The 26,789-nt window shown below is 39.9% G+C and overlaps 1 protein-coding gene across 1 annotated transcript; it reads left to right on the forward strand.

Annotated features, from left to right (window-relative positions):
- Positions 1-14,654: 14,654 nt before the first annotated feature.
- On the forward strand, positions 14,655-22,453 carry LOC124146676 (N-alpha-acetyltransferase 40-like). The gene is made up of 9 exons (XM_046517087.2): positions 14,655-14,777; positions 15,041-15,085; positions 15,274-15,324; positions 15,971-16,023; positions 16,991-17,086; positions 17,564-17,722; positions 19,732-19,815; positions 20,817-20,894; positions 21,759-22,453. Exons 1-9 carry the CDS (start codon positions 14,772-14,774, stop codon positions 21,940-21,942), a joined length of 756 nt encoding a protein of 251 aa, XP_046373043.1. The 5' UTR covers positions 14,655-14,771; the 3' UTR covers positions 21,943-22,453.
- Positions 22,454-26,789: the final 4,336 nt, after the last annotated feature.

The raw sequence follows: 26,789 nt of genomic DNA on the forward strand, positions 1-26,789 counted from the left end.
TTCTCTATTTCTGATGGGTATTTTACGCAGATTCGCAGCTTATCGCGAGCTCTTTTAAATATGAAATTGAAAAAATGGACCATGGCTGATCCAAATGGTTCAAATGGTCAGCATGAAGGGCTGTCTATTTGTGTCAAATCAATCAATGTCTGTGGAAACAGTTAAATGTGGTTGCCAGGAGTATGGAATAATTATGCCAGTATTTAAATATTGTGCTGTCTGTATTCAGAATCTATACACTATCTGTGTTGAATGTGTGGTGTTTTGTTACATGTGAACAGATGTCCCAATAATATGCATGATGTACCGGTGACTAAAACAAGGGAACATAAACTACTGTGTTAGTTATGGTTGCTCTTGTTTCCAATGAAAGTGTTCCTATAAATATTCACTAGTCCTAAGTTATCTTTAGTTGGCTTTCCAAGATGTCATGTCAGACATGTGTTCGGGTAGAGCTAGTACCTCATTCCTCATAGGTGTATTGCCAAAAGTATTTTGCGATGGAGAATGAATCAATGAATATTGCTTGAATCATGGACCTGTTATTTAGGTCTGTGGTATAATATAAGATTGGAAGTATTTCTCTGGCATTAGCCCCTCACTTTAAACATTGACCTCATATACACCTGTCATTTTCATTGCCAGTAACATTGTTAAAAATTCCCTCCCATCTTGTCAAGCATACTCTGATATCCATAAAATTTAATGCTTGACAAACTGATGTTATATTAAAGGGCTGAGTTTAATGTGTACCCATTTGTGTTTAGTTTGTTGGTAAGAGAGGGGGGGGGGGGGGGGGGGCAGCAGCTGTGATCACTTTGGGTTTTAATAAATAATTATATTATTGTCTTACTGCCCTCCTCCCTTTAATAATGTGCCTGTGACGGAGATTTATCATCCAAAACTGGCTCCAACAGGAGATATCGCTTGGATGAGATCAAGCGATATCTATACTGTAGATATCGCTGCAATGAAATTACATCACAATGCTTTGCAGACCATTGTGACGTCACTGGTTACCATGACGTCACAATCAAATGACATCACTAATGGCTCTGCTACTGAAGCCTTTTTCAGTACTTTTTACACTGAAGACACTGCTAATTACTGTCTACAAATTGAAAAAGTTGAAAGAATGATGTTGGATGATAAATAAAATCTCATCCTCGTGTCTTTTGATATCAAATATATCAACACTCGTTGATAAAAGTGGCAAAAATCCTCGGCAAGCCTCGGAATTTTTCCACTTTTATCAACTTGTGTTGATATATTTGATATCAAAAGACACTCGGGTGAGATTCTCTATTTATCATCCAAAACTGGCTCCCACAGGAGATATCGCTTGGATGAGATCAAGCGATATCTACACTGTAGATATCGCTGCAATGAAATTACATCACAATGCTTTGCAGACCATTGTGACATCACTGGTTACCATGTCGTCACAATCAAATGACATCACTAATGGCTCTGCTACTGAAGCTGTTTGCAGTACTTTTGACACTGAAGACACTGCTAATTACTGTCTACAAATTGAAAAAGTTGAAAGAATGATGTTGGATGATAAATAAAATCTCACCCTCGTATCTTTTGATATCAAATATATCAACACTCGTTGATAAAAGTGGCAAAAATCCTCGGGAAGCCTAGGATTTTTCCACTTTTATCAACTCGTGTTGATATATTTGATATCAAAAGACACTCGGGTGAGATTCTCCATATAGAAACAATGCTTAAATCTGTGATAATTGTTGTTTCTTTTAATTATGATGATGTTTTGTGTGTTGTTCAGAGTAAACATGTAATCTGGTATTCTCTCTGGTATGTTCTTTTCTTGCTGTACTTTAGCACACTTATTTTCAGAAACATTTGTTACAGCAGGGTTCTATGAATGATTTCATATAGATCTGGGTTAGAATAGGTCTTCAGCAACCCATGCTTTCTGTAAAAGGTGACTGCTTGTTGTAAGAGGGGACTAACAGGAATGGGCGTCAGGCTCGCTGACTTGGTTGATGTCATCGTATTCCAATTGCGTAGACTGATGCTCGTGATGTCAATCACTGGATTGTCTGGTTCAGATTCCATTATTTACAGACAGCCGTCATATAGCTGGAATATTGCTGAGTGCGGCGTTAAACAACAAACAAACAAACAAAATCATATCGATTCCCTGGTGACAGAAAGCAAGGGTAAATGTTTATGAGGCGGCCATCTTGATGTAGCAGCTGACATGCATGCAGCTTGGATGTATCAGGGTTAGAGATGTCTACCACACTAGACTGTTATGTTTGCATGCTTATGTTTGTAATGTATTTTTTTATTAGGTATGATCAGCTGATTCATTTCTTCGTGGTAACATGATTTTTACAATAAAGTAAACAATTGTACTTTTTCATGTTTGTTTTTTGTTGTTTAATGCTGCACTCAGCAATATTCCTGCTACATGACGGCGGTCTGTAACTAATGGAGTCGTGTAAGACAATCAAGTGATTGACATCATGAGCATCTATCCACACTGATACAATGACATGCATCAACCAAGTCAGCGAGCCTGACCAGCCATTAGTCACCTCTTGGGACAAACATGGGCTGCTGGAGACCTATTCTAACCTGGCTCTTCATGGGTCTGTTTCTCGTGCTATCATTTATTATCTCTTTAGATGAAGCTGTATGTCAAAGGGTGTCTCATTCCCATAGAAATAAAGATAACATGTAGTAATTAGACGTAGACAACTCTATTCTGTGGAATTGATCTCCAGTAAGACAAGATAAGAAAATATGGAACTGTTTTTACAACAACAACTCGTTTTAGGGGTGGTCAGGTAGCCTATTGGTTAATGCGTTTGCTCATCACACCGATTCCTGACATGATTACAAAGTGTGAAGCCTATTTCTGGTGTCCCCCGCCGTGATATTGCTGGAAAATTGCTAAAAGCGGTGTAAAATCAAACTCGCTCACTCACAACTGGTTTTATCGCAGTAAAGCATCTTTTAATCAAATGCATTCTCGACTCAGGACATATATCATCTGACACATCATCTGATCAGATCTTGATTAGACTGTGGTACATAGGCCATTACTTTGGTTCAGAATGTAATGGCATTTGGCATATGTGTCATAGTTAGTAGTGGGACTCAAGGCATATGTTCCTATGTTGGATATATTTTAAATTTTGATCTCTATTTGACCTTTGGACTTTGGAACCTGCTCTTCAATGGCCTCAAAGTGCATTTCCTTACCTTGTAAACATCTTCTCAAAAAACAGCCAGCGATGCAATCTGAATTTCAACAAAAGGTTTGAATCTGATTTTCAATATGACAGTGATATAAAAAAAAGGATATTTATGTCCTCTGTTGTTGTCATTTCCACGCAAAATATAAGGTAATGCTATTAAATCTCAAAATGTATTTTTGCTCTGTAAATGTCTCTGAACTTGGCAAACAGAGGAAGCTAAACTTTGGCATGTATGTATGCCATGAAATGATTTTTTTGTCTGATATACGGATGCCAATATTTCAGTGTTCAAATATGTTTTCGTCTTTCATTTTCTTGCAAAGCGTGACACAACAAACCACATATTTAGCCCAAAGTGAATGACATCTTCCAGAGGATAGTGGGTTGACTGACTATAAAAGTCCCGTGGAAACTGGACTTTTAAATTCAGTAACTCTCTTGCCTCGGGAAGATGAGTGAGTGAGAATTGTCTTATGTTGCTTTTCCAGCAAAATCACAGCTGAGAGAGCTGCACGGTGCTATGCATCGATATTTTAGTCTCGACCAGGCAAACAAATCAAACATCAGCCCAGTGCAGGACATAGTTAATAATAATTTGTAAGTACAAGTAAGTTTAACTTAAATTATAAGGAAACAAATTAACAAATGATCTATATACTAGTATGTGTTTCCCTGGTACTAACATATTGCTGATACAAACAAAAATACAGACGAGGGATCTCGTGTTTCAATATAACTCCATACCTGTGGATGTTAGACATTTGTGTGTCGAAAGAAGTTACAAACGTAAGATCCCTTGTGTCATATCATGTGTGTCAACAAAACTCCATATAGACGAGAGTTCTCTTGTGTGTCGTTAAAGATCCATACAGATGTAAGATCTCATGTGTGTCAACAAAACTCCATATAGACGAGAGTTCTCTTGTGTGTCGTTAAAGATCCATACAGATGTAAGATCTCATGTGTGTCAACAAAACTCCATATAGGCGGGAGTTCTCTTGTTTGTCGTTAAAGATCCATACAGATGTAAGATCTCATGTGTGTCAACAAAACTCCATATAGGCGGGAGTTCTCGTGTGTGTCGTTAAAGATCCATACAGATGTAAGATCTCATGTGTGTCAACAAAACTCCATATAGACGAGAGTTCTCTTGTGTGTCGTTAAAGATCCATACAGATGTAAGATCTTATGTGTGTCAACAAAACTCCATATAGGCGGGAGTTTTCTTGTGTGTCGTTAAAGATCCATACAGATGTAAGATCTTATGTGTGTCAACAAAACTCCATATAGACGAGAGTTCTCTTGTGTGTCGTTAAAGATCCATACAGATGTAAGATCTCATGTGTGTCAACAAAACTCCATACAGGCGGGAGTTCTCTTGTGTGTCGTTAAAGATCCATACAGATGTAAGATCTCATGTGTGTCAACAAAACTCCATATAGGCGGGAGTTCTCGTGTGTGTCGTTAAAGATCCATACAGATGTAAGATCTCATGTGTGTCAACAAAACTCCATATAGACGAGAGTTCTCTTGTGTGTCGTTAAAGATCCATACAGATGTAAGATCTTATGTGTGTCAACAAAACTCCATATAGGCGGGAGTTCTCTTGTGTGTCGTTAAAGATCCATACAGATGTAAGATCTTATGTGTGTCAACAAAACTCCATATAGACGAGAGTTCTCTTGTGTGTCGTTAAAGATCCATACAGATGTAAGATCTCATGTGTGTCAACAAAACTCCATATAGACGAGAGTTCTCTTGTGTGTCGTTAAAGATCCATACAGATGTAAGATCTCATGTGTGTCAACAAAACTCCATATAGACGAGAGTTCTCTTGTGTGTCGTTAAAGATCCATACAGATGTAAGATCTCATGTGTGTCAACAAAACTCCATATAGGCGGGAGTTCTCTTGTGTGTCGTTAAAGATCCATACAGATGTAAGATCTCATGTGTGTCAACAAAACTCCATATAGACGAGAGTTCTCTTGTGTGTCGTTAAAGATCCATACAGATGTAAGATCTCATGTGTGTCAACAAAACTCCATATAGACGAGAGTTCTCTTGTGTGTCGTTAAAGATCCATACAGATGTAAGATCTCATGTGTGTCAACAAAACTCCATATAGGCGGGAGTTCTCTTGTGTGTCGTTAAAGATCCATACAGATGTAAGATCTCATGTGTGTCAACCAAACTCCATATAGGCGGGAGTTCTCTTGTGTGTCGTTAAAGATCCATACAGATGTAAGATCTCATGTGTGTCAACAAAACTCCATATAGGCGGGAGTTCTCTTGTGTGTCGTTAAAGATCCATACAGATGTAAGATCTCATGTGTGTCAACAAAACTCCATATAGGCGGGAGTTCTCTTGTGTGTCGTTAAAGATCCATACAGATGTAAGATCTCATGTGTGTCACCAAAACTCCATATAGGCGGGAGTTCTCTTGTGTGTCGTTAAAGATCCATACAGATGTAAGATCTCATGTGTGTCAACAAAACTCCATATAGGCGGGAGTTCTCTTGTGTGTCGTTAAAGATCCATACAGATGTAAGATCTCATGTGTGTCAACAAAACTCCATATAGGCGGGAGTTTTCTTGTGTGTCGTTAAAGATCCATACAGATGTAAGATCTCATGTGTGTCACCAAAACTCCATATAGGCGGGAGTTCTCTTGTGTGTCGTTAAAGGTCCATACAGATGTAAGATCTCATGTGTGTCAACAAAACTCCATATAGACGAGAGTTCTCTTGTGTGTCGTTAAAGATCCATACAGATGTAAGATCTCATGTGTGTCAACCAAACTCCATATAGGCGGGAGTTCTCTTGTGTGTCGTTAAAGATCCATACAGATGTAAGATCTCATGTGTGTCAACAAAACTCCATATAGGCGGGAGTTTTCTTGTGTGTCGTTAAAGATCCATACAGATGTAAGATCTCATGTGTGTCACCAAAACTCCATATAGGCGGGAGTTCTCTTGTGTGTCGTTAAAGGTCCATACAGATGTAAGATCTCATGTGTGTCAACAAAACTCCATATAGACGAGAGTTCTCTTGTGTGTCGTTAAAGATCCATACAGATGTAAGATCTCATGTGTGTCAACCAAACTCCATATAGGCGGGAGTTCTCTTGTGTGTCGTTAAAGATCCATACAGATGTAAGATCTCATGTGTGTCAACAAAACTCCATATAGGCGGGAGTTCTCTTGTGTGTCGTTAAAGATCCATACAGATGTAAGATCTCATGTGTGTCAACAAAACTCCATACAGGCGGGAGTTCTCTTGTGTGTCGTTAAAGATCCATACAGATGTAAGATCTCATGTGTGTCAACAAAACTCCATATAGGCGGGAGTTCTCTTGTGTGTCGTTAAAGATCCATACAGATGTAAGATCTCATGTGTGTCAACAAAACTCCATATAGGCGGGAGTTTTCTTGTGTGTCGTTAAAGATCCATACAGATGTAAGATCTCATGTGTGTCAACAAAACTCCATATAGACGAGAGTTCTCTTGTGTGTCGTTAAAGATCCATACAGATGTAAGATCTCATGTGTGTCAACAAAACTCCATATAGACGAGAGTTCTCTTGTGTGTCGTTAAAGATCCATACAGATGTAAGATCTCATGTGTGTCAACAAAACTCCATATAGGCGGGAGTTCTCTTGTGTGTCGTTAAAGATCCATACAGATGTAAGATCTCATGTGTGTCAACAAAACTCCATATAGACGAGAGTTCTCTTGTGTGTCGTTAAAGATCCATACAGATGTAAGATCTCATGTGTGTCAACAAAACTCCATATAGACGAGAGTTCTCTTGTGTGTCGTTAAAGATCCATACAGATGTAAGATCTCATGTGTGTCAACAAAACTCCATATAGGCGGGAGTTCTCTTGTGTGTCGTTAAAGATCCATACAGATGTAAGATCTCATGTGTGTCAACCAAACTCCATATAGGCGGGAGTTCTCTTGTGTGTCGTTAAAGATCCATACAGATGTAAGATCTCATGTGTGTCAACAAAACTCCATATAGGCGGGAGTTCTCTTGTGTGTCGTTAAAGATCCATACAGATGTAAGATCTCATGTGTGTCAACAAAACTCCATATAGGCGGGAGTTCTCTTGTGTGTCGTTAAAGATCCATACAGATGTAAGATCTCATGTGTGTCACCAAAACTCCATATAGGCGGGAGTTCTCTTGTGTGTCGTTAAAGATCCATACAGATGTAAGATCTCATGTGTGTCAACAAAACTCCATATAGGCGGGAGTTCTCTTGTGTGTCGTTAAAGATCCATACAGATGTAAGATCTCATGTGTGTCAACAAAACTCCATATAGGCGGGAGTTTTCTTGTGTGTCGTTAAAGATCCATACAGATGTAAGATCTCATGTGTGTCACCAAAACTCCATATAGGCGGGAGTTCTCTTGTGTGTCGTTAAAGGTCCATACAGATGTAAGATCTCATGTGTGTCAACAAAACTCCATATAGACGAGAGTTCTCTTGTGTGTCGTTAAAGATCCATACAGATGTAAGATCTCATGTGTGTCAACCAAACTCCATATAGGCGGGAGTTCTCTTGTGTGTCGTTAAAGATCCATACAGATGTAAGATCTCATGTGTGTCAACAAAACTCCATATAGGCGGGAGTTTTCTTGTGTGTCGTTAAAGATCCATACAGATGTAAGATCTCATGTGTGTCACCAAAACTCCATATAGGCGGGAGTTCTCTTGTGTGTCGTTAAAGGTCCATACAGATGTAAGATCTCATGTGTGTCAACAAAACTCCATATAGACGAGAGTTCTCTTGTGTGTCGTTAAAGATCCATACAGATGTAAGATCTCATGTGTGTCAACCAAACTCCATATAGGCGGGAGTTCTCTTGTGTGTCGTTAAAGATCCATACAGATGTAAGATCTCATGTGTGTCAACAAAACTCCATATAGGCGGGAGTTCTCTTGTGTGTCGTTAAAGATCCATACAGATGTAAGATCTCATGTGTGTCAACAAAACTCCATACAGGCGGGAGTTCTCTTGTGTGTCGTTAAAGATCCATACAGATGTAAGATCTCATGTGTGTCAACAAAACTCCATATAGGCGGGAGTTCTCTTGTGTGTCGTTAAAGATCCATACAGATGTAAGATCTCATGTGTGTCAACAAAACTCCATATAGGCGGGAGTTCTCTTGTGTGTCGTTAAAGATCCATACAGATGTAAGATCTCATGTGTGTCAACAAAACTCCATACAGGCGGGAGTTCTCGTGTGTGTCGTTAAAGATCCATACAGATGTAAGATCTCATGTGTGTCAACAAAACTCCATATAGACGAGAGTTCTCTTGTGTGTCGTTAAAGATCCATACAGATGTAAGATCTTATGTGTGTCAACAAAACTCCATATAGGCGGGAGTTTTCTTGTGTGTCGTTAAAGATCCATACAGATGTAAGATCTTATGTGTGTCAACAAAACTCCATATAGACGAGAGTTCTCTTGTGTGTCGTTAAAGATCCATACAGATGTAAGATCTCATGTGTGTCAACAAAACTCCATATAGACGAGAGTTCTCTTGTGTGTCGTTAAAGATCCATACAGATGTAAGATCTCATGTGTGTCAACAAAACTCCATATAGACGAGAGTTCTCTTGTGTGTCGTTAAAGATCCATACAGATGTAAGATCTCATGTGTGTCACCAAAACTCCATATAGACGGGAGTTCTCTTGTGTGTCGTTAAAGATCCATACAGATGTAAGATCTCATGTGTGTCAACAAAACTCCATATAGACGAGAGTTCTCTTGTGTGTCGTTAAAGATCCATACAGATGTAAGATCTCATGTGTGTCAACAAAACTCCATATAGACGAGAGTTCTCTTGTGTGTCGTTAAAGATCCATACAGATGTAAGATCTCATGTGTGTCAACAAAACTCCATATAGACGAGAGTTCTCTTGTGTGTCGTTAAAGATCCATACAGATGTAAGATCTCATGTGTGTCAACAAAACTCCATATAGGCGGGAGTTCTCTTGTGTGTCGTTAAAGATCCATACAGATGTAAGATCTCATGTGTGTCAACAAAACTCCATATAGGCGGGAGTTCTCTTGTGTGTCGTTAAAGATCCATACAGATGTAAGATCTCATGTGTGTCAACAAAACTCCATATAGGCGGGAGTTCTCTTGTGTGTCGTTAAAGATCCATACAGATGTAAGATCTCATGTGTGTCAACAAAACTCCATATAGGCGGGAGTTCTCTTGTGTGTCGTTAAAGATCCATACAGATGTAAGATCTCATGTGTGTCACCAAAACTCCATATAGGCGGGAGTTCTCTTGTGTGTCGTTAAAGATCCATACAGATGTAAGATCTCATGTGTGTCAACAAAACTCCATATAGGCGGGAGTTCTCTTGTGTGTCGTTAAAGATCCATACAGATGTAAGATCTCATGTGTGTCAACAAAACTCCATATAGGCGGGAGTTCTCTTGTGTGTCGTTAAAGATCCATACAGATGTAAGATCTCATGTGTGTCAACAAAACTCCATATAGGCGGGAGTTTTCTTGTGTGTCGTTAAAGATCCATACAGATGTAAGATCTCATGTGTGTCACCAAAACTCCATATAGGCGGGAGTTCTCTTGTGTGTCGTTAAAGGTCCATACAGATGTAAGATCTCATGTGTGTCAACAAAACTCCATATAGACGAGAGTTCTCTTGTGTGTCGTTAAAGATCCATACAGATGTAAGATCTCATGTGTGTCAACCAAACTCCATATAGGCGGGAGTTCTCTTGTGTGTCGTTAAAGATCCATACAGATGTAAGATCTCATGTGTGTCAACAAAACTCCATATAGGCGGGAGTTCTCTTGTGTGTCGTTAAAGATCCATACAGATGTAAGATCTCATGTGTGTCAACAAAACTCCATATAGACGAGAGTTCTCTTGTGTGTCGTTAAAGATCCATACAGATGTAAGATCTTATGTGTGTCAACAAAACTCCATATAGGCGGGAGTTTTCTTGTGTGTCGTTAAAGATCCATACAGATGTAAGATCTTATGTGTGTCAACAAAACTCCATATAGACGAGAGTTCTCTTGTGTGTCGTTAAAGATCCATACAGATGTAAGATCTCATGTGTGTCAACAAAACTCCATATAGACGAGAGTTCTCTTGTGTGTCGTTAAAGATCCATACAGATGTAAGATCTCATGTGTGTCAACAAAACTCCATATAGACGAGAGTTCTCTTGTGTGTCGTTAAAGATCCATACAGATGTAAGATCTCATGTGTGTCAACAAAACTCCATATAGGCGGGAGTTCTCTTGTGTGTCGTTAAAGATCCATACAGATGTAAGATCTCATGTGTGTCAACAAAACTCCATATAGGCGAGAGTTCTCTTGTGTGTCGTTAAAGATCCATACAGATGTAAGATCTCATGTGTGTCAACAAAACTCCATATAGACGAGAGTTCTCTTGTGTGTCGTTAAAGATCCATACAGATGTAAGATCTCATGTGTGTCAACAAAACTCCATATAGGCGGGAGTTCTCTTGTGTGTCGTTAAAGATCCATACAGATGTAAGATCTCATGTGTGTCAACAAAACTCCATATAGGCGGGAGTTCTCTTGTGTGTCGTTAAAGATCCATACAGATGTAAGATCTCATGTGTGTCAACAAAACTCCATATAGGCGGGAGTTCTCTTGTGTGTCGTTAAAGATCCATACAGATGTAAGATCTCATGTGTGTCAACAAAACTCCATATAGGCGGGAGTTCTCTTGTGTGTCGTTAAAGATCCATACAGATGTAAGATCTCATGTGTGTCAACAAAACTCCATATAGGCGGGAGTTCTCTTGTGTGTCGTTAAAGATCCATACAGATGTAAGATCTCATGTGTGTCAACAAAACTCCATATAGGCGGGAGTTCTCTTGTGTGTCGTTAAAGATCCATACAGATGTAAGATCTCATGTGTGTCAACAAAACTCCATATAGGCGGGAGTTCTCGTGTGTGTCGTTAAAGATCCATACAGATGTAAGATCTCATGTGTGTCAACAAAACTCCATATAGGCGGGAGTTTTCTTGTGTGTCGTTAAAGATCCATACAGATGTAAGATCTCATGTGTGTCACCAAAACTCCATATAGGCGGGAGTTCTCTTGTGTGTCGTTAAAGGTCCATACAGATGTAAGATCTCATGTGTGTCAACAAAACTCCATATAGACGAGAGTTCTCTTGTGTGTCGTTAAAGATCCATACATATGTAAGATCTCATGTGTGTCAACCAAACTCCATATAGGCGGGAGTTCTCTTGTGTGTCGTTAAAGATCCATACAGATGTAAGATCTCATGTGTGTCAACAAAACTCCATATAGGCGGGAGTTCTCTTGTGTGTCGTTAAAGATCCATACAGATGTAAGATCTCATGTGTGTCAACAAAACTCCATATAGGCGGGAGTTCTCTTGTGTGTCGTTAAAGATCCATACAGATGTAAGATCTCATGTGTGTCAACAAAACTCCATATAGGCGGGAGTTCTCTTGTGTGTCGTTAAAGGTCCATACAGATGTAAGATCTCATGTGTGTCAACAAAACTCCATATAGACGAGAGTTCTCTTGTGTGTCGTTAAAGATCCATACAGATGTAAGATCTCATGTGTGTCAACCAAACTCCATACAGGCGGGAGTTTTCTTGTGTGTCGTTAAAGATCCATACAGATGTAAGATCTCATGTGTGTCAACAAAACTCCATATAGACGAGAGTTCTCTTGTGTGTCGTTAAAGATCCATACAGATGTAAGATCTCATGTGTGTCAACCAAACTCCATACAGGCGGGAGTTCTCTTGTGTGTCGTTAAAGATCCATACAGATGTAAGATCTCATGTGTGTCAACCAAACTGCATACAGGCGGGAGTTCTCTTGTGTGTCGTTAAAGATCCATACAGACTTTAATAATAGCTTCATATAGACGTGAGGTTTCTTTATGTAGACGTATATTGGGATATTGCTGAATGCGGCGTTAGGGCTCAGTCACACATTCAGGATTTTTACTGCCTTCCTTGATAGGACCATTCCCGATGAAAATTTGTCAAAAGTCTGATCAAGATCCTGTGATATTCAGATACTGTTCAGGAAGCGTCCCGATTCAGACGTTTCCAGCCGAATTCGTCCCGATTCTCCCGTTCTCAATCAGAATCTGATCCGATGTTTATCTTCCGCATGGTATAAAACGACCGAATCAGTCCCGGTAGCGTCTTGAATGCGATTCGACAGAGATCAGACAGTGACCGGACAGTGAACCGACAAAGACGGTTCGCATTCGGCAAGATCTGGACGCAATCTGGACTCAATCGACAAGAAACGACAATGAATAATGCATGTCCGTTCATCACGACAGCGTCCCGATCCACAGGACACGGTCCAGACAACACAGGACATTGTTACGATTTTGATCCGATACAGCAGAATCTGTCACGACATAGTCGAGATTGTAATCCGACTAGACAAAATTCGCTGAGTTTCCCGAATGGGACGCACCATACTGTCGGGAGTGCTTGGCCGACCTCTCTGGACCTTTCCCGATCCGTAGGACCCCGTTACGAACGGCTGCGTTCAGACAATGATAGGACATTCCAGATCATTGAGGAAAGTAATCCGACTTTTTCACTTTTCGTGTCGTAGCGCTGTCTGAGTGAGTGAGTTTGGTTTAACGGTGCTTTTAAAAGTATTCCAGTTATATCGCGGCGTGTCAGCTTAATGTGGGAGGAAAGCCCGAAGTGATGCAGGTGTCAGACACTTACCACTTCGATGAAACCCACGAGCACGGGTATGGTGCTGACAAACCTAGAAACATAATCGGGGTGAACCGGGATTCGAACCCACAATCATAGGTTTCTGGCGTGCCCAAGGGACGCAACTCTGCACAGCGAATTGCGGCGCCTTAGACGACTGGGCCATCCGTGTCCCCTAGCGCTGTCTGATCTCAAACGGGAGCCATAATCGGCACTATGTGAACCTGGCCTTAAACAATAAACACGATGTTCTTGGCAGTCACAGCTGTATTTCTCTGCCTCCTGTCGTATGTTCTCCCATCGAGCACTAATGGGACATTTTGGAGCATAGAATACGTGCGAGAGATCTACCAGAGCAGATTGTCAATGAACTGGATGCTGCTTTACATCAGGAATGGCAAAGGATTCCGCAACGTCAAATCCAACGGCTGGTCCAAGGAATGCGTAAACGTCTGGAATCAGTCGTCCGGGTCCTTGGGGTTTACACTCGATACTGCCATTTCCGGCATCTTCTCGTTCTGGACCTGTCCCTATATAGCATCATCTGCTAACTTCTTTCAATGTTTTTATTATTGTGGCAGACCAGCAGTAGATCAGGTTATGTTTCTGTGTGAAATCCATGGTTTTGTCTACATGTTCACATCTTCCATTACACACCGTCGTTTTGTCATGAAGGCTCTGTTCTTCAATCTTCATACTCCCCGACTACAGACATACTCAGGGAACACGTTTATCAGTGAGTGGGTGAATATGGTTTTACGCCGCTTTTAGCAATATTCCAGCAATATCACGGCGGGGGACACCAGAAATGGGCTTCACACATTGTACCCATGTCGGGAATCGAACCCGGGTCTTCGGCGTGACGAGCGAACGCTTTAACCACTAGGCTACCCGGCCGCCCCGAACACGTAAATCGGGCGTGTAACTGTCATATAATGATACCGGTATGGTCTCTGTTGACATGATCCATTTGGTGATAACTGGGGGCGCTTAACTAACTTCCATGTGTTAGTATGTGGTTGTTGTCGCTAAGTTAGAAGTTGCAAAATAATCGACCTATCCTTATTTGCTTCCGGTGACATATCCTGTTTTGCTTGCAAACGGTACAAGGATCTATACCGAAACGTCGCCCTCGCAGTTATTAAAGAATTTGTTATCCATAAATTGTGTCCACTTTGTCATCCCTCAACTTCTAAGTAATGCCTATCAAAGAATTGATATATCCTGTTTTGTTAGCATGTTCAGAAACAAAAAATCATAATCGGGAACAGCTTCAAAACATTTTTTTTCTTCTGTGAATGAGGATGCAAACAATCTGATTTTCTTTTTTAGGGACATCAGCCATGCCGATTTCTATTTCTCGGTTCTGAAATAATTAACAAATAAAACTTCGTTATTACAGCAAAATAGTGAAGTTGTTATCCATATATTGTGTCTACTTTGTCATCCGTCAACTTCTAAGAAATGCCTATCTTACAAAACAAATAAAATACTACCCTGAAAATGTACATATCAAATATATGAGAAAAGGGTCACTTTTGAATATTGAAAGTTTCGGGAGGTTTTCTATTTTTTAAACAAGGGCTCGAGCTTGGCATTTCTCGATCACAGAAAACACTATTTCACGCGGTCAGTGAAACGCATGACTGGGCGAGTTAGGTCCCCTTTGCACGCATGCGCTTTTCTTCGCCCCGAAATACCGCGGGAAATAGTAGCATTCATTGTGCTTGTCTTCTGAGCGTATTTTGAGTGAAACGAAACATGGGTGTAAGTTAACTTCTTTCATCTTTACGTTTTTTTTCTAAGCCATTGATATTCTTATTCCATCATTAAGCGAACTACTGTGTAAGTGACAAGGGAGAAGTTTTAAACGATCGTACATTTGTAACATATTTTGTTGGCACGAAAAAGACAAGAAGTAACCTACACGTTAGTACTGCGAGTAAAAGTTACCAGTCAAGCAATTACTCCTAAATAATGCAGACATAACAGTGGTATCAAAGCATATCTCACTTACAATATTATTGCAGAGAAAATCAGCTAAAGGGAAAGAGAAGAAGTTGAGAAGAAAGGAGGTATGTATATGTTTGTTCGTGACTGATCGTGAGTTGATTTTATTTCATGTAAACTGTTCTTTCAAGCAAATTACAATGTGACCGTCTTTACAGAAAACAATTTGTCACAGTCATCAATAAATGCCATTATTAAATATAAATCCATATCTTGTAAGTTGACGTTTCATCAGTTTTCATCTCTTTTTCAGGAAAATGCTAAACTGGCTGTATCCGTTCAGAAGGTTGAAACTGCAAATAAGGTAGGTTTCTTTAATGAATTGCTTTCACGCCCAAATCAATGAAAACATCACCCTTTGGTTATTTACTGTAGGTTGGAATCCTTGCCAAATTTGTCAATATATCAGAGACATATGCCATGATATGCAACACCCAACTTTGATAGCAAACTAATTTATGATAGAGGGCATGTTGAATCATATTAAATTCAAATATTGAAAGTGCAGCAAATTCAATTATCTTAGCGTACTGTGTTTTCTCCTTGCGTGTCAAAGAACAATCGCAATACACTAAAGTTATGTCTTTCCTCTGAGAACATTTATTTCTGTTTACATTTTGATAGTCAAATGACCACATCTTGTAGATTTTTATCGTGATAATGCCTCACAAAGCGGGATGAGTCAATCAGACGCTATCTTGTTACCGTCAAATGATTTCAAGCCACTCCATGACTGCCAAGTTAAAAATAGATGCACAACATGATCTGTCACATTCGGTATAATTCATCAGAACTGTATTGGAAAGGATTAAGGGTGAACATGGTAAAGGTCTTACTAGATGTGGTTTATGCCTGATGACTTATTGACTGATTCTAATATTTACATTCCTGAAAACCTTATCCCAGAGATGTATTTTAATGTCTAATAAGAACTTGCTGTCTTCCTTCAGCTTGGGGATCCACTGGCACCATTTCCTGTTTTCACAAAGTATGAACGAAATGGGTAAGTGTCATGGCCATTTTGAATTATATTCTGCACACTCTCTTTGTGTAAGGTATGTATCCTTACGTTTAATCCAAAGTATTTTCAGTTGAAAAGGGAGACTTTATTTGTCATGTTATAAAAAGTTTCATTGCCAATAGGGGCGGTGGGGTATCCTAGTGGTTAAAGCGTTCGCTCGTAATGCCGAAGACCCAGGTTCGATTCCCGAACATGGGTACAATGTGTGAAGCCCATTTCTGGTGTCCCCTGCCCTGATATTGCTAAAAGCGGCGTATAACCATACTCACTCACTCATTGCCAATATCATATGACACTGGACATTCTTTGTTGGGTTTTTACTTTGAGTGGAGACATCAGGAGATGGTTAAGAAACATAAGTTTCAGGTTTAGTGTTGAGAAACAAACAAATTTGTGTGAGGTTATGAAACTAGTTTCTTTACTGTTGAAATATTGGTTATTGTGAAAAAAAACAAGGTGGGTTTCTTTGCACACTGTTAATGGCTTGCCACTCATACTATCACATCAGCCATTCCTATAATGTTAGAGTCATGTAGTCGACATACCGTATTCGACGTAATAAGCGCCCCGCTCTAATAAGCGCCCATGGCGATATTTTCTAATATATTTGCTAGTGAACAATCCCAATTAGCACCCCTTCCGATTGATCAATGTACACAAGACTTATTGATTCGTGTATAATACTCACTCGTGTGTTATATGCACCCTTAATTGTGGACAATTAAATTCTGGAAAATATATCTCTCGTGTATGATACGTACATACTTTTCTTTTGAATCATTTCAGGCTGTCAGCATAAACTACTGTACGAAATTTACAATTTTTCAACTCTGTTTTTGTTAAAATTATATTCTAATAAGAGCCCACTATTTCCAATTTTGAGAGCGCCCTGGGCGCTTAATACGTCGAATACGGTACCTGGGATTACCTGGAGTTATGTGTCCTGCAGGGTGAGTGTGAAGATCGAGTGTAAAAAAGTGGCAGATTTGGACCAAGAGACCGTAGAATGGATCTTCCAGCTGACCAGAGAGAACATGCAGTCGTTGTAAGTTTTCTACAGTTTCAGAAATGAGCTCACTTTAGATAAAAGTTGTGCCTAACATTGGTTAGTTATTAGTTCATATACATTATTCTGGCTGTTGATAATCAATTTCCTATTCCATTATTCCATTTAGTCACAATTTATGGTCTCAGAATGTACTTTTAAAGACTAGTCACGCGAACTAGTTGAAACTAAATTTCACAAGTTGTAAGACTTTGTAGCTAGTCCTGCTTCAAGGAGACATAAATGTTTATAATGTTTACATTGCCTGTCAGTGTTATTGAGTTCCAGTTTGTAGCAAAATTGAAGCATTGAGAACTGGTTCAGAATTATAGTCCCAAAATGCTACTAGCCTATGAGGACTACCATCATTATTTTGTTACTTGCCCTCAGCACAATTTAGTAGTCTGAGGCTAGCAGACAAGCGTGAATTTTGAGGGCTGAAATGGAATGTTAGTTAAGTGTTGCATTCTGTTTCAGATACGAATCTTGTGAATGGGGCTGGAAAGATAGAGAAAAGAGGGAGGAGCTTACAGAAGACAAGGCTTGGTATTTGTTAGCCCGAGACCAAGAAAATAAACCAGTTGCTTTTGTCCACTTCCGATTCGACATTGAGTGTGATGATGAAGTGTTGTACTTGTAAGTTGTCCCTCTAAGACCCAGCAGAGGTTGTGGATGAGGCTGATGTTCAGATTGGTTACGCCACACGAGAAACATTTCTTGTTTGTCTTTACTTTTTGAAACAGTTTGGGTAGTTTTTAGGGCTGCAACGAATACACTATGAGGTGAATACGATTCGTATCATGAATATAGGGTAACGAATAAGAATATTTATTCACGAATACAATAACAAGTCAGCAGTTGATGTACAATTTATTATATTCAGTGAAAAATAACATTAATTATTTGACATGGTTGGTTAATTATTAATATATTATACATTCATATACTGCATTTATCCAGGTACTAGTATCTGCTCAAATACCACAATGACCGATGACCACAATACTGTCAAATTATTTATATGAGTGTTGTCTTTAAAGAAATCTCTGCATATAATATGTTCTTAGGGATATTTTTAGGTACAGGGTATGTAGATGCACATGACTGCATATTCATAAATATTTGATTCTACTGACCATGAATAATGTTTTCGATACATGAATGGATACGGTTTGATTCACCAAATATGCGAGTGAATCGTAACAGCCTTAGTAGTTTTCTTTAGTAAAGCAACTTTGTAGTGCAATGCATGCTAAAATATAGAAACAATTTTAGTGACCACAAATTTGTTCAAATCTGATGGCCCATAAACCCCCCCCACAAATCATGGATCATGCTCCATTGAAAAAAAGTTTCAGCTGAAAAGGAACATATCCATTCTCATCCCTGCCTTATGTGAGCTGATTCCCAAGAAACACTTGATGAAATAAGTCGCTGCATGATTCATTATGATATTCAGCAAAATGAGAGCAAATAGCACAACTCGTCTTGACAGTGATAGTTATTAATTAACTGATGTTAGCGATGGGGGTTATGGTAGTACCAATTATTGGTGTCTAGGTGTGAACCTCTTGACCTCCATAAAGAATTCATGGCTTTATTTGACCTTGTGTCAATCTTTACACATCTGCCATTCCTTAGGCTCACTGGGGTGTTCGGGTAGCCGAGTGGTTAAAGCATTCACTCGTCACGCCGAAGACTCGGGTTCGATTCCCAACATGGGTACAATGTGTGAAGCCCATTTCTGGTGTCCCCAGCCATGATATTGCTGGAATATTGCTAAAAGCGGCGTAAAACCATACTCACTCCCTAGGCTCACTAGACTGCTTGGGAACTGGATATTTTAAGGTGTCTCTTAATATCCGAAATAGATGCACACTAATTAATATGTGTTCAGTTAAAGCAAATGGTATTGTGTTCACTGGGAGTTTGATTATTCATAATTTTCAACCATTTATGTATACTTTAAAAAGAAATTAAAGAACCCCGATTCTATTTTATTGTAGTTAATATGTCTATCATGCTATAAAAGCCATAAGTAGTCCAGCATTGTATCAAGCCTTGCCATAAACAGCTCTTAGATCAACAGTTTATCCCAGTAACTCCAACCAATTGACTATGGGTCCATAACAAACTGAAAGCTGTCATACAGTATAGTTTACCTGTATGCAACCAATTGACTATGGGTCCATAACAAACTGAAAGCAGTCATACAGTATAGTTTACCTGTATGCAACCAATTGACTATGGGTCCATAACAAGCTGAAAGCTGTCATACAGTATAGTTTACCGGTATGCAACCAATTGACTATGGGTCCATAACAAACTGAAAGCTGTCATACAGTATAGTTTACCAGTATGCAACCAATTGACTATAGGTCCATAACAAACTGAAAGCTGTCATACAGTATAGTTTATCTGTATGTGACATCGGGTTAACAGTTTTGTTCATGTTTAAAAAAACATTTTAAATATCAGTAACAATATTTGTGACATAAAGTGTGGGTACTAGAAATCTGTTGCCTGTAACCATGGCGATTGTCATCTGTGTTTGTCCATGGCAAACATATCTTGGGATTTTGTAAATATTACGTGATTTTCTTTATAGATAAAGATGTCAGCTTGAGGTCCCCCTTCTGTTTCAGATATGAAATCCAGTTGATAAAGGATGTCCGCAAGAAAGGTTTGGGTAAATTCCTAACACAGATCATCGAGTTAATGGCAAACAAGTGAGTAGTATGTATTTAGATTGTACACTTGTCTGGAAAATAGAATAAACAAGATAAAATCAAGGAGTTTGAAGTATATTTCCCCACCTAGAAATACATACAGTGCTATTGGCCAGTAAATGGTAATACTGGTATTCGTTATTCATTGGCTGTCACATGCTCAAGTCACAGAATGAGGACAGCCAAATATGGTTATCATGAACACAATGAATGTTGTCTTGCAGTTTGAACAGCCTCAAATATTCGAGTGTAGAATCAACCCTGTGGGGATCCTGAGTCCGAATGGGTCCCCAGTACCTCATGATTGTAATGAGAACAAACTAATATGGAGATCTGGAGGTCACGTGACTTAGAGGATTGTATGTTGACGTACCCCGATGGCTTTACTCGTAGCTCATGCTGTAATGTGCCTATCAATACTTACAGATTGCCATGGTATGGCTTGAATATGGCTACCTCAGAACTCCAGATAACTTTTGAACAATTGAGTTTTTACCCAAAGGTTTCTATTTTAATGTTGGGTTGTTATGTTACTTTTTCAATGGGTAACCAATATTTCTTCACTTATCTATTCATCACTCTATTGGGTTTTTCTCATAATGAGCTAATATTTTGAGGTTTAAAAAAAATAAAATAATTTTTCAGATGTATATATTAGGGTTCTAACTAAAGGCTTGACTCGGAAAGTAAATTAGCTCGTAATTGTGTTGCAGAAATTAGGTCCATTGTACGCATGCTGAAAAAGCTTCTTTGGATATTTACGCATGCCGTTGTTATACATTTGGGATTTTCATTTTAATACATGCGTTTCTATCCGCAAGTTAATTGATAGAAAAAGGGTTTTGAATATTGTTTTGGGGTATTTTACGCAAATACGCAGCTTGTCTGTAGCTCTGTACCTGCAGCAATAAACATTCACTAGCTGTTAAGGTACAAATTTCCTATTTGTTAAATGATTGTCGTTTCGTATCGTGACAAGTTGACTACATCTTGGTCTGCAGGTATGAAATGAGGAAAGTGATGCTGACAACGTTCAAACACAACCTGGAAGGATACAACTTCTTCACAAGCAAGCTAAAGTGAGTTAACTTCAATAGTTGTGATAAATTTTGGCTACACCCCACCTCCCCCTCATTTGCAATGTCATTTTCTTCACGACCCCACCCTTATCTCACCAGCCTCTTCTCCCCCCTCCCCCAGGCCCATGCGAGAACCAGCTATGGAAGATTGGGCATGGTACAACACAATTATAAGAATAACAATTTATAATTAAGGCCAATACGATTGACTACATGTCGGTATTTCTGGGTTTGAATAGGCCCCCAGCATGTTTTGCCTGTTGTTAGAGGCAACAGAATGGATTGGCTTGGTGACTTGATGCACTTTATGCAAGAAAACCCCCATGGGCAGTCAGGGAATTAATTGGACCCCAGCAGCCTGTACTGGTTGCAAGAGGCAACGTATTGAATCAGGTGGTCAGACTCATATATTTGTTGACTGCGTGTCATCGTACTCCCAAAGTGTGAATTGTTGCTCACAATATCAGTCAGGGGGCACGGGTGGCCCAGTCGTCTAAGGCGCCGCGATTCGCTGTGCAGAGTTGCGTCCCTTGGGCACGCCAGAAACCTATGATTGTGGGTTTGAATCCCGGTTCGCCCCGATTATGTTTCTAGGTTTGTCAGCACCATACCCGTGCTCGTGGGTTTCACCGAAGTGGTAAATGTCTGAGACCTGCATCACTTGGGGCTTTCCTCCCACATTAAGCTGACACGCCGTGATATGACTGGAATACTGTTAAAAGCAGCGTTAAGCCCAACTCACTCACTCACTCACAATATCAGTCACTGTATTCTGGTATTGTCTAGTCCAGTTTCAATTACTTACAGGCTAGCATCATAACAACAAACACACACCGTACATGAAACATATTTATTATTTTGCAGATATGAAGTAGACGAGACTTCACCAGAGGATCCTGTGTTTTACGAGAGCTACTGTTACATAATTCTCAGCAAGTATACAAAACTTGGTAAACTTTTGAAAATCAAGGAAGAGAAAGAGGAGGAAGCTAAAATGGCAGCTAACGGAGGAGCTGGAGACGTACTCCGAGATGCAATCACAAGTTGATGTACTAGTGCAATGACTGAGTGAACATTTCATCCACAGAACCTTCATCAAACAATTGAAACATTCAAACGAAATGTTGCTGTTATAAATATGCCATTTTCTGATCCTCAAGTGATCGTAGGAAAATTCTGATTTTTAAAACGTTTTACCATTGATTTTATGTTTTTGTGAGTGTACAGAATACTCTTATTTTTTTTATGAATTGGAACAGCTGTTTTGATTTAGAGGTACGGTACTAGTCTGCTAGTTACCTTCAGGCTTAATTAAAGCCAAGTCTTATTATGTTTCGTAGCATGGTTTATTTTGTGTAGATAAGTTAGTCAGTTGCTTATCAGTTGTCACACCTGTGGCTTCCTTATCAGACATTGGTTCAGAAATGAAGGCAGCGGTCAGGTAGCCTAGTGGTTAAAGTGTTAGCTCGTCACGCCGAAGACCCGGGTTCGATTCCCGACATGGGTACAATGTGTGAAGCCCATTTCTGGTGTCCCCTGCCGTGATATTGCTGGAATATTGCTAAAATCGGCGTAAAACCATACTCACTCACTCACTCACTCACTCACTCAGAAATGAAGATCAGATTTGACATTTTCATGGAACTGACTTTGGAGAGTACAAACAACGGAATGGATGCCAACGATAACCAAACCACTTAAAGTCAAATTAATCTGTCACGCCTATACAGAATATATGTTTGATAATTCATATGTTTTGTTCTTCTGATTCTTGTGTTCCGATTTGCCATGATGGAACATGAACTATCTTGTTTGATATGTTTAAGAATTGTAATTTTGTATATTTCAGACTCGAAGTATATAATTAGCTTTAATTTTTATAAAAGGAGGCAGTTAAGTTGTTTATGATTTTTTTTAGTTCAGTGACAGGTTGATTGAATATTCTGCCTTTATTTGTTTAGTTTTAACAACTACATTGTTTAGCCCAAAATATTTCATGAAGGATTAAGACACCTTCACAGGCCATGTCATGACATACTTGGCATCGTCCATGTATTTTTTGTATTTTGAAAATGTAAAATTAAAATATTTTTCTATCATGACAAAGAGTCATGTCTTGCTTTTCTTGAGTGGGAAAGGGAGATAGTGGAACTTGTGGAACCGCTTGTCAGACTTGTGTTGAGATTAGAAAGACCCACTGTTTCATGGCATTGTACCACCCGAAATCAACCATTGCTCACAAGATACTATAGTAAATCACTGGTTTGTCTGGTCCAGATTGTTAACAGGTTGCCACCATACACCTGGAACATTGCTGACTGCTTTGTTTAACAACAGGGGGCACGGGTGGCCCAGTCGTCTAAGGCGCCGCGATTCGCTGTGCAGAGTTGCGTCCCTTGGGCACAACAGAAACCTATGATTGTGGGTTCGAATCCCGGTTCGCACCGATTATGTTTCTAGGTTTGTCAGCACCATACCCGTGCTCGTGGGTTTCACCGAAGTGGTAAACGTCTGAGACCTGCATCACTTGGGGCTTTCCTCCCACATTAAGCTGACACGCCGCGATATAACTGGAATACTGTTAAAAGCGGCGTTAAACCAAACTCACTCACTCACCCAATTGTTTAACAACAAACAATTATGAAGCTTTAACGAGGAGGGTATCAAGTTGCTTCTTCCCAGAAAGAGCTTGTTATAACAAACAACGAAAATATTCCATAGCAGGATGAAACTGCAAAGATGTTGTCACGTTTGTATGGCATCGTAACCGGATGGTACTGGACATCTCTCATACTAATAATCACCTGTTTTTCTGGTCCAAATACGGGGGCTGGTCAAGAAGACTTGAATTTCTTTGGTGCGAAAATTTCTAAATTCTGATCTTAAGAAAAAACGAACTGACATTGTGAGAAAATTTAGAGCTAACTGAGGAAGATTTCGTCAAATTCAAAAAGAGATTAGTAACAGGTGATGAAACATGGGTCTACCACTATGATCCCGCGTCAAAAGGTCAATCAATGGAATGACACCATTTCACTTCTCCGGCACCAAAGACATTCAAGTCTTCAAGATAAGTGAAGATAGTTATGGCCACTATATTATGGGATGCAGGTATTATCCTTGTTGATTACCATTTCAGTTCAGTTCAGTTTATTTCTCTGAAAAACCACCAACGGTGGATCAAGATGGTAACACGCCTTATAATTGATTTAGACAATTTAACGTAATAATGTGTCCAAATGTACAATGAATCTGGACAGATGTTTCAAAGTGGATATATTTTTAGGTAATAGCGTTTCACTCAGTTTACACATATTTCGCCAGATATAACAATTCTTTGGGATGTAAAGAAGTCACACCTCAAAGATGGTGAAATTCGTCCCCCAACTGCAGATAAATTGCATAGTGTGCAGACACTTCTCTCAGTAACCCTCGCCATCGGCCGGTTTCAATGGGCAATTGATGATTGGATATGCGAAATTGTAAAATTGGCAAGTAGATAGTTTGGGGAAGTAATAGAAAATTTTCGAATTTTGGTAATTCTTCTAAATGCTGCTAATATAAACCTTTTGAACCTTGTATGATACATTCTCGCCACTGTTGAATAAATTGGTCTTTAAGAACTCTCTTGTCCGATGCCTACTATGCTGATTTGCTTCATCGCCTGAGAGATTCTATCAAAGAAAAATGGCGAGGAACGCTGGAGTTCTTCTATTTCATGACAGTGCCTCTTCTCACACCTCTCGACTGTGCGACAGTGTGGGTTCGAATAGCTTCCTCACCCTCCATACACGCCAGACCTGGCCCCAAGTGATTTCCACCAGTTTCCTAAATTGAAAGAACACCTTCGTGGAACGCGCTTTGACGACGGTGACCCCAAAGCTACCGTGAATGTTTAATTTTTCAGGGTGGGTTCAGAAAACTTATTTCCATAGGTTTTGAAAAGCTTCATTATCGATATGAGAAGTGTTTTGAAAAGCAGGGAGAAAAATAAAATGACAAACACTTTCACAATTGTTGGTTTTGTTTGTTAGGCTTAGAACTTTTTGACCAGCCTTGTATTTACCTGCGCCCACAATAGAGCTGGAATATTGCCCAGTGCGGCGGCAAACGAACAAAAGCTTTTTCACAGGTGGTATCCTGAGTAAGTTTTAGAGACTAGTGGTGAATGTTGTTTACTCCGTCTGTTTCACGGCGGCTTGAAGTTATCGAATGCCGGTTTGCCCGGCACCCTTCTCGTGCTCGTGGGTTTCACCAAAGTTGTACTTGCATCACTTCGGGCTGTACTCCCACATTAAACCGACATGCTGTAGCATAGCTGGAATACTTGTCCATAGCGGCGTTAAACCCAACTCACTCACACTCACTAAAAGTGTTGAAAAGGATTACCAACGACCCACGCCTCGTGGTATGAGACAGCCTCATTGCTGGATCTGACAAACAGAGCCTGAATACTCGATCTTCAAATTAGTGGGCTCTTGTTGAGTGTGGTTTTAACATTCCTCGTGAGTCGAATATAAGAAGCTAGTTATTAGCTGCTAAGTATGGACTGATATACCCTGGAAGGACGAACACTCGACCCTGACCTGACTGACTACAGTGTCGTGGCATCCAGTGTATTATTTCTCCATTCTGTTGTGATGAAAAACCTGAAACTATTCTCCACCATAGCTTCGTTTCAAAAGTGACTTGGGCACGGGTGGCCCAATCGTCAAAGGCGACGCAATTCACTGTGCAGAGTTTGCACGCCAGACACCTATGATTGTGGGTTCGAATCCCGGATTGAACGGATTGTTTCTTGATTTGCCTGCACCATGGCTATGCTGTACGGTTTCACCAAAGTGGTAAACGTCTGAGACCTGCATCACTTCAGGTCTTCCTCCCATATTAAGCTGACACCCCGGCTAACTCTCCCTCACTGGAGTAATTTGATTGGACGGCAATTTTAGCCTAGTTGCAGCTATGATACACTGGATAGTAGTAAAGGCATGTGACGATGCGTACAGACGGGATTATCGACCCCGTTCGCATTCTTCTTTTTCCTACCAATCAGATTTGAGCACAACTTCCCATTCGCTTCACTATTGGTTTGTTTGTTTAAGGCAGCACTCAGCAATTTTCCATCTGTGTGACGGCGGTCTGTAAATAACGAATCTGGACCACACAATCCAGTGATTGACATCCTGAGCATCGATCTACGTAATTGGGATACGATGACATGCATCAACCAAGTCAGCGAGCCTGACCACTCGATCCCGTTAGTCGCCTCTTACGACAAGCATAGTCGCCTTTTACGACAAGCATGGGTTGATGAAGACGTATTCTACCCCGGATCTTCACGGGTCATTGATTGTTTGATTGATAATTCACATCCCTAATGTCGACCCAAAAACAAAACATTTATTGGGGAGTTGTTATGGTGTTGATGCCAACCATATTTGACCTGTCACATTCTGTGAACATCTGCTTGTCAGGAATATCCACAATTTGGCTCAACTAAAGTCAAGTGAAAGAATGCCATGGCCTGTTTGTCGGTCGTACGTCGATCTTTCCTCAGAAACCAATGGACCAATGAAGCTACTTGCTTCCACCAACGATGACACCCTAGTTTGGTAAAAGTTGGATTCCTTTTTTCAATATGGCCGCCAGCCAATTTAAAACTGTTTTCAATAGCCATTTAAAATTTGGGGAACGATTTATAGGCAAGAAGTAGGCATCCCCATGGGCACCAATTGTGTGTTTTTTGACTTTGCCAATCCGAGTAGAAATTCCAGTCGCATCTGCGTCACAGAGAGAACACAGTTGTATGTCACACCTGCGTCACAGAGAGAACACATTTGTATGTCACATCTGCATTACAGAGAGAACACAGTTGTATGTCACATCTGCGTCACA

This window comes from Haliotis rufescens, unplaced genomic scaffold, assembly GCF_023055435.1.
Source record: "Haliotis rufescens isolate VD_foot unplaced genomic scaffold, xgHalRufe1.0.p SCAF_3, whole genome shotgun sequence".
NCBI classification, from domain to species: Eukaryota; Metazoa; Mollusca; class Gastropoda; order Lepetellida; family Haliotidae; genus Haliotis; species Haliotis rufescens.

Bases quoted from the DNA above. Each gene is read 5' to 3' on its own strand.
- LOC124146676 (XM_046517087.2), top strand. The intron at 17,723-19,731 runs GTAAGTTGTCCC...CTTCTGTTTCAG, and splicing joins GATGATGAAGTGTTGTACTT to ATATGAAATCCAGTTGATAA. The intron at 20,895-21,758 runs GTGAGTTAACTT...ATTATTTTGCAG, and splicing joins TTCTTCACAAGCAAGCTAAA to ATATGAAGTAGACGAGACTT.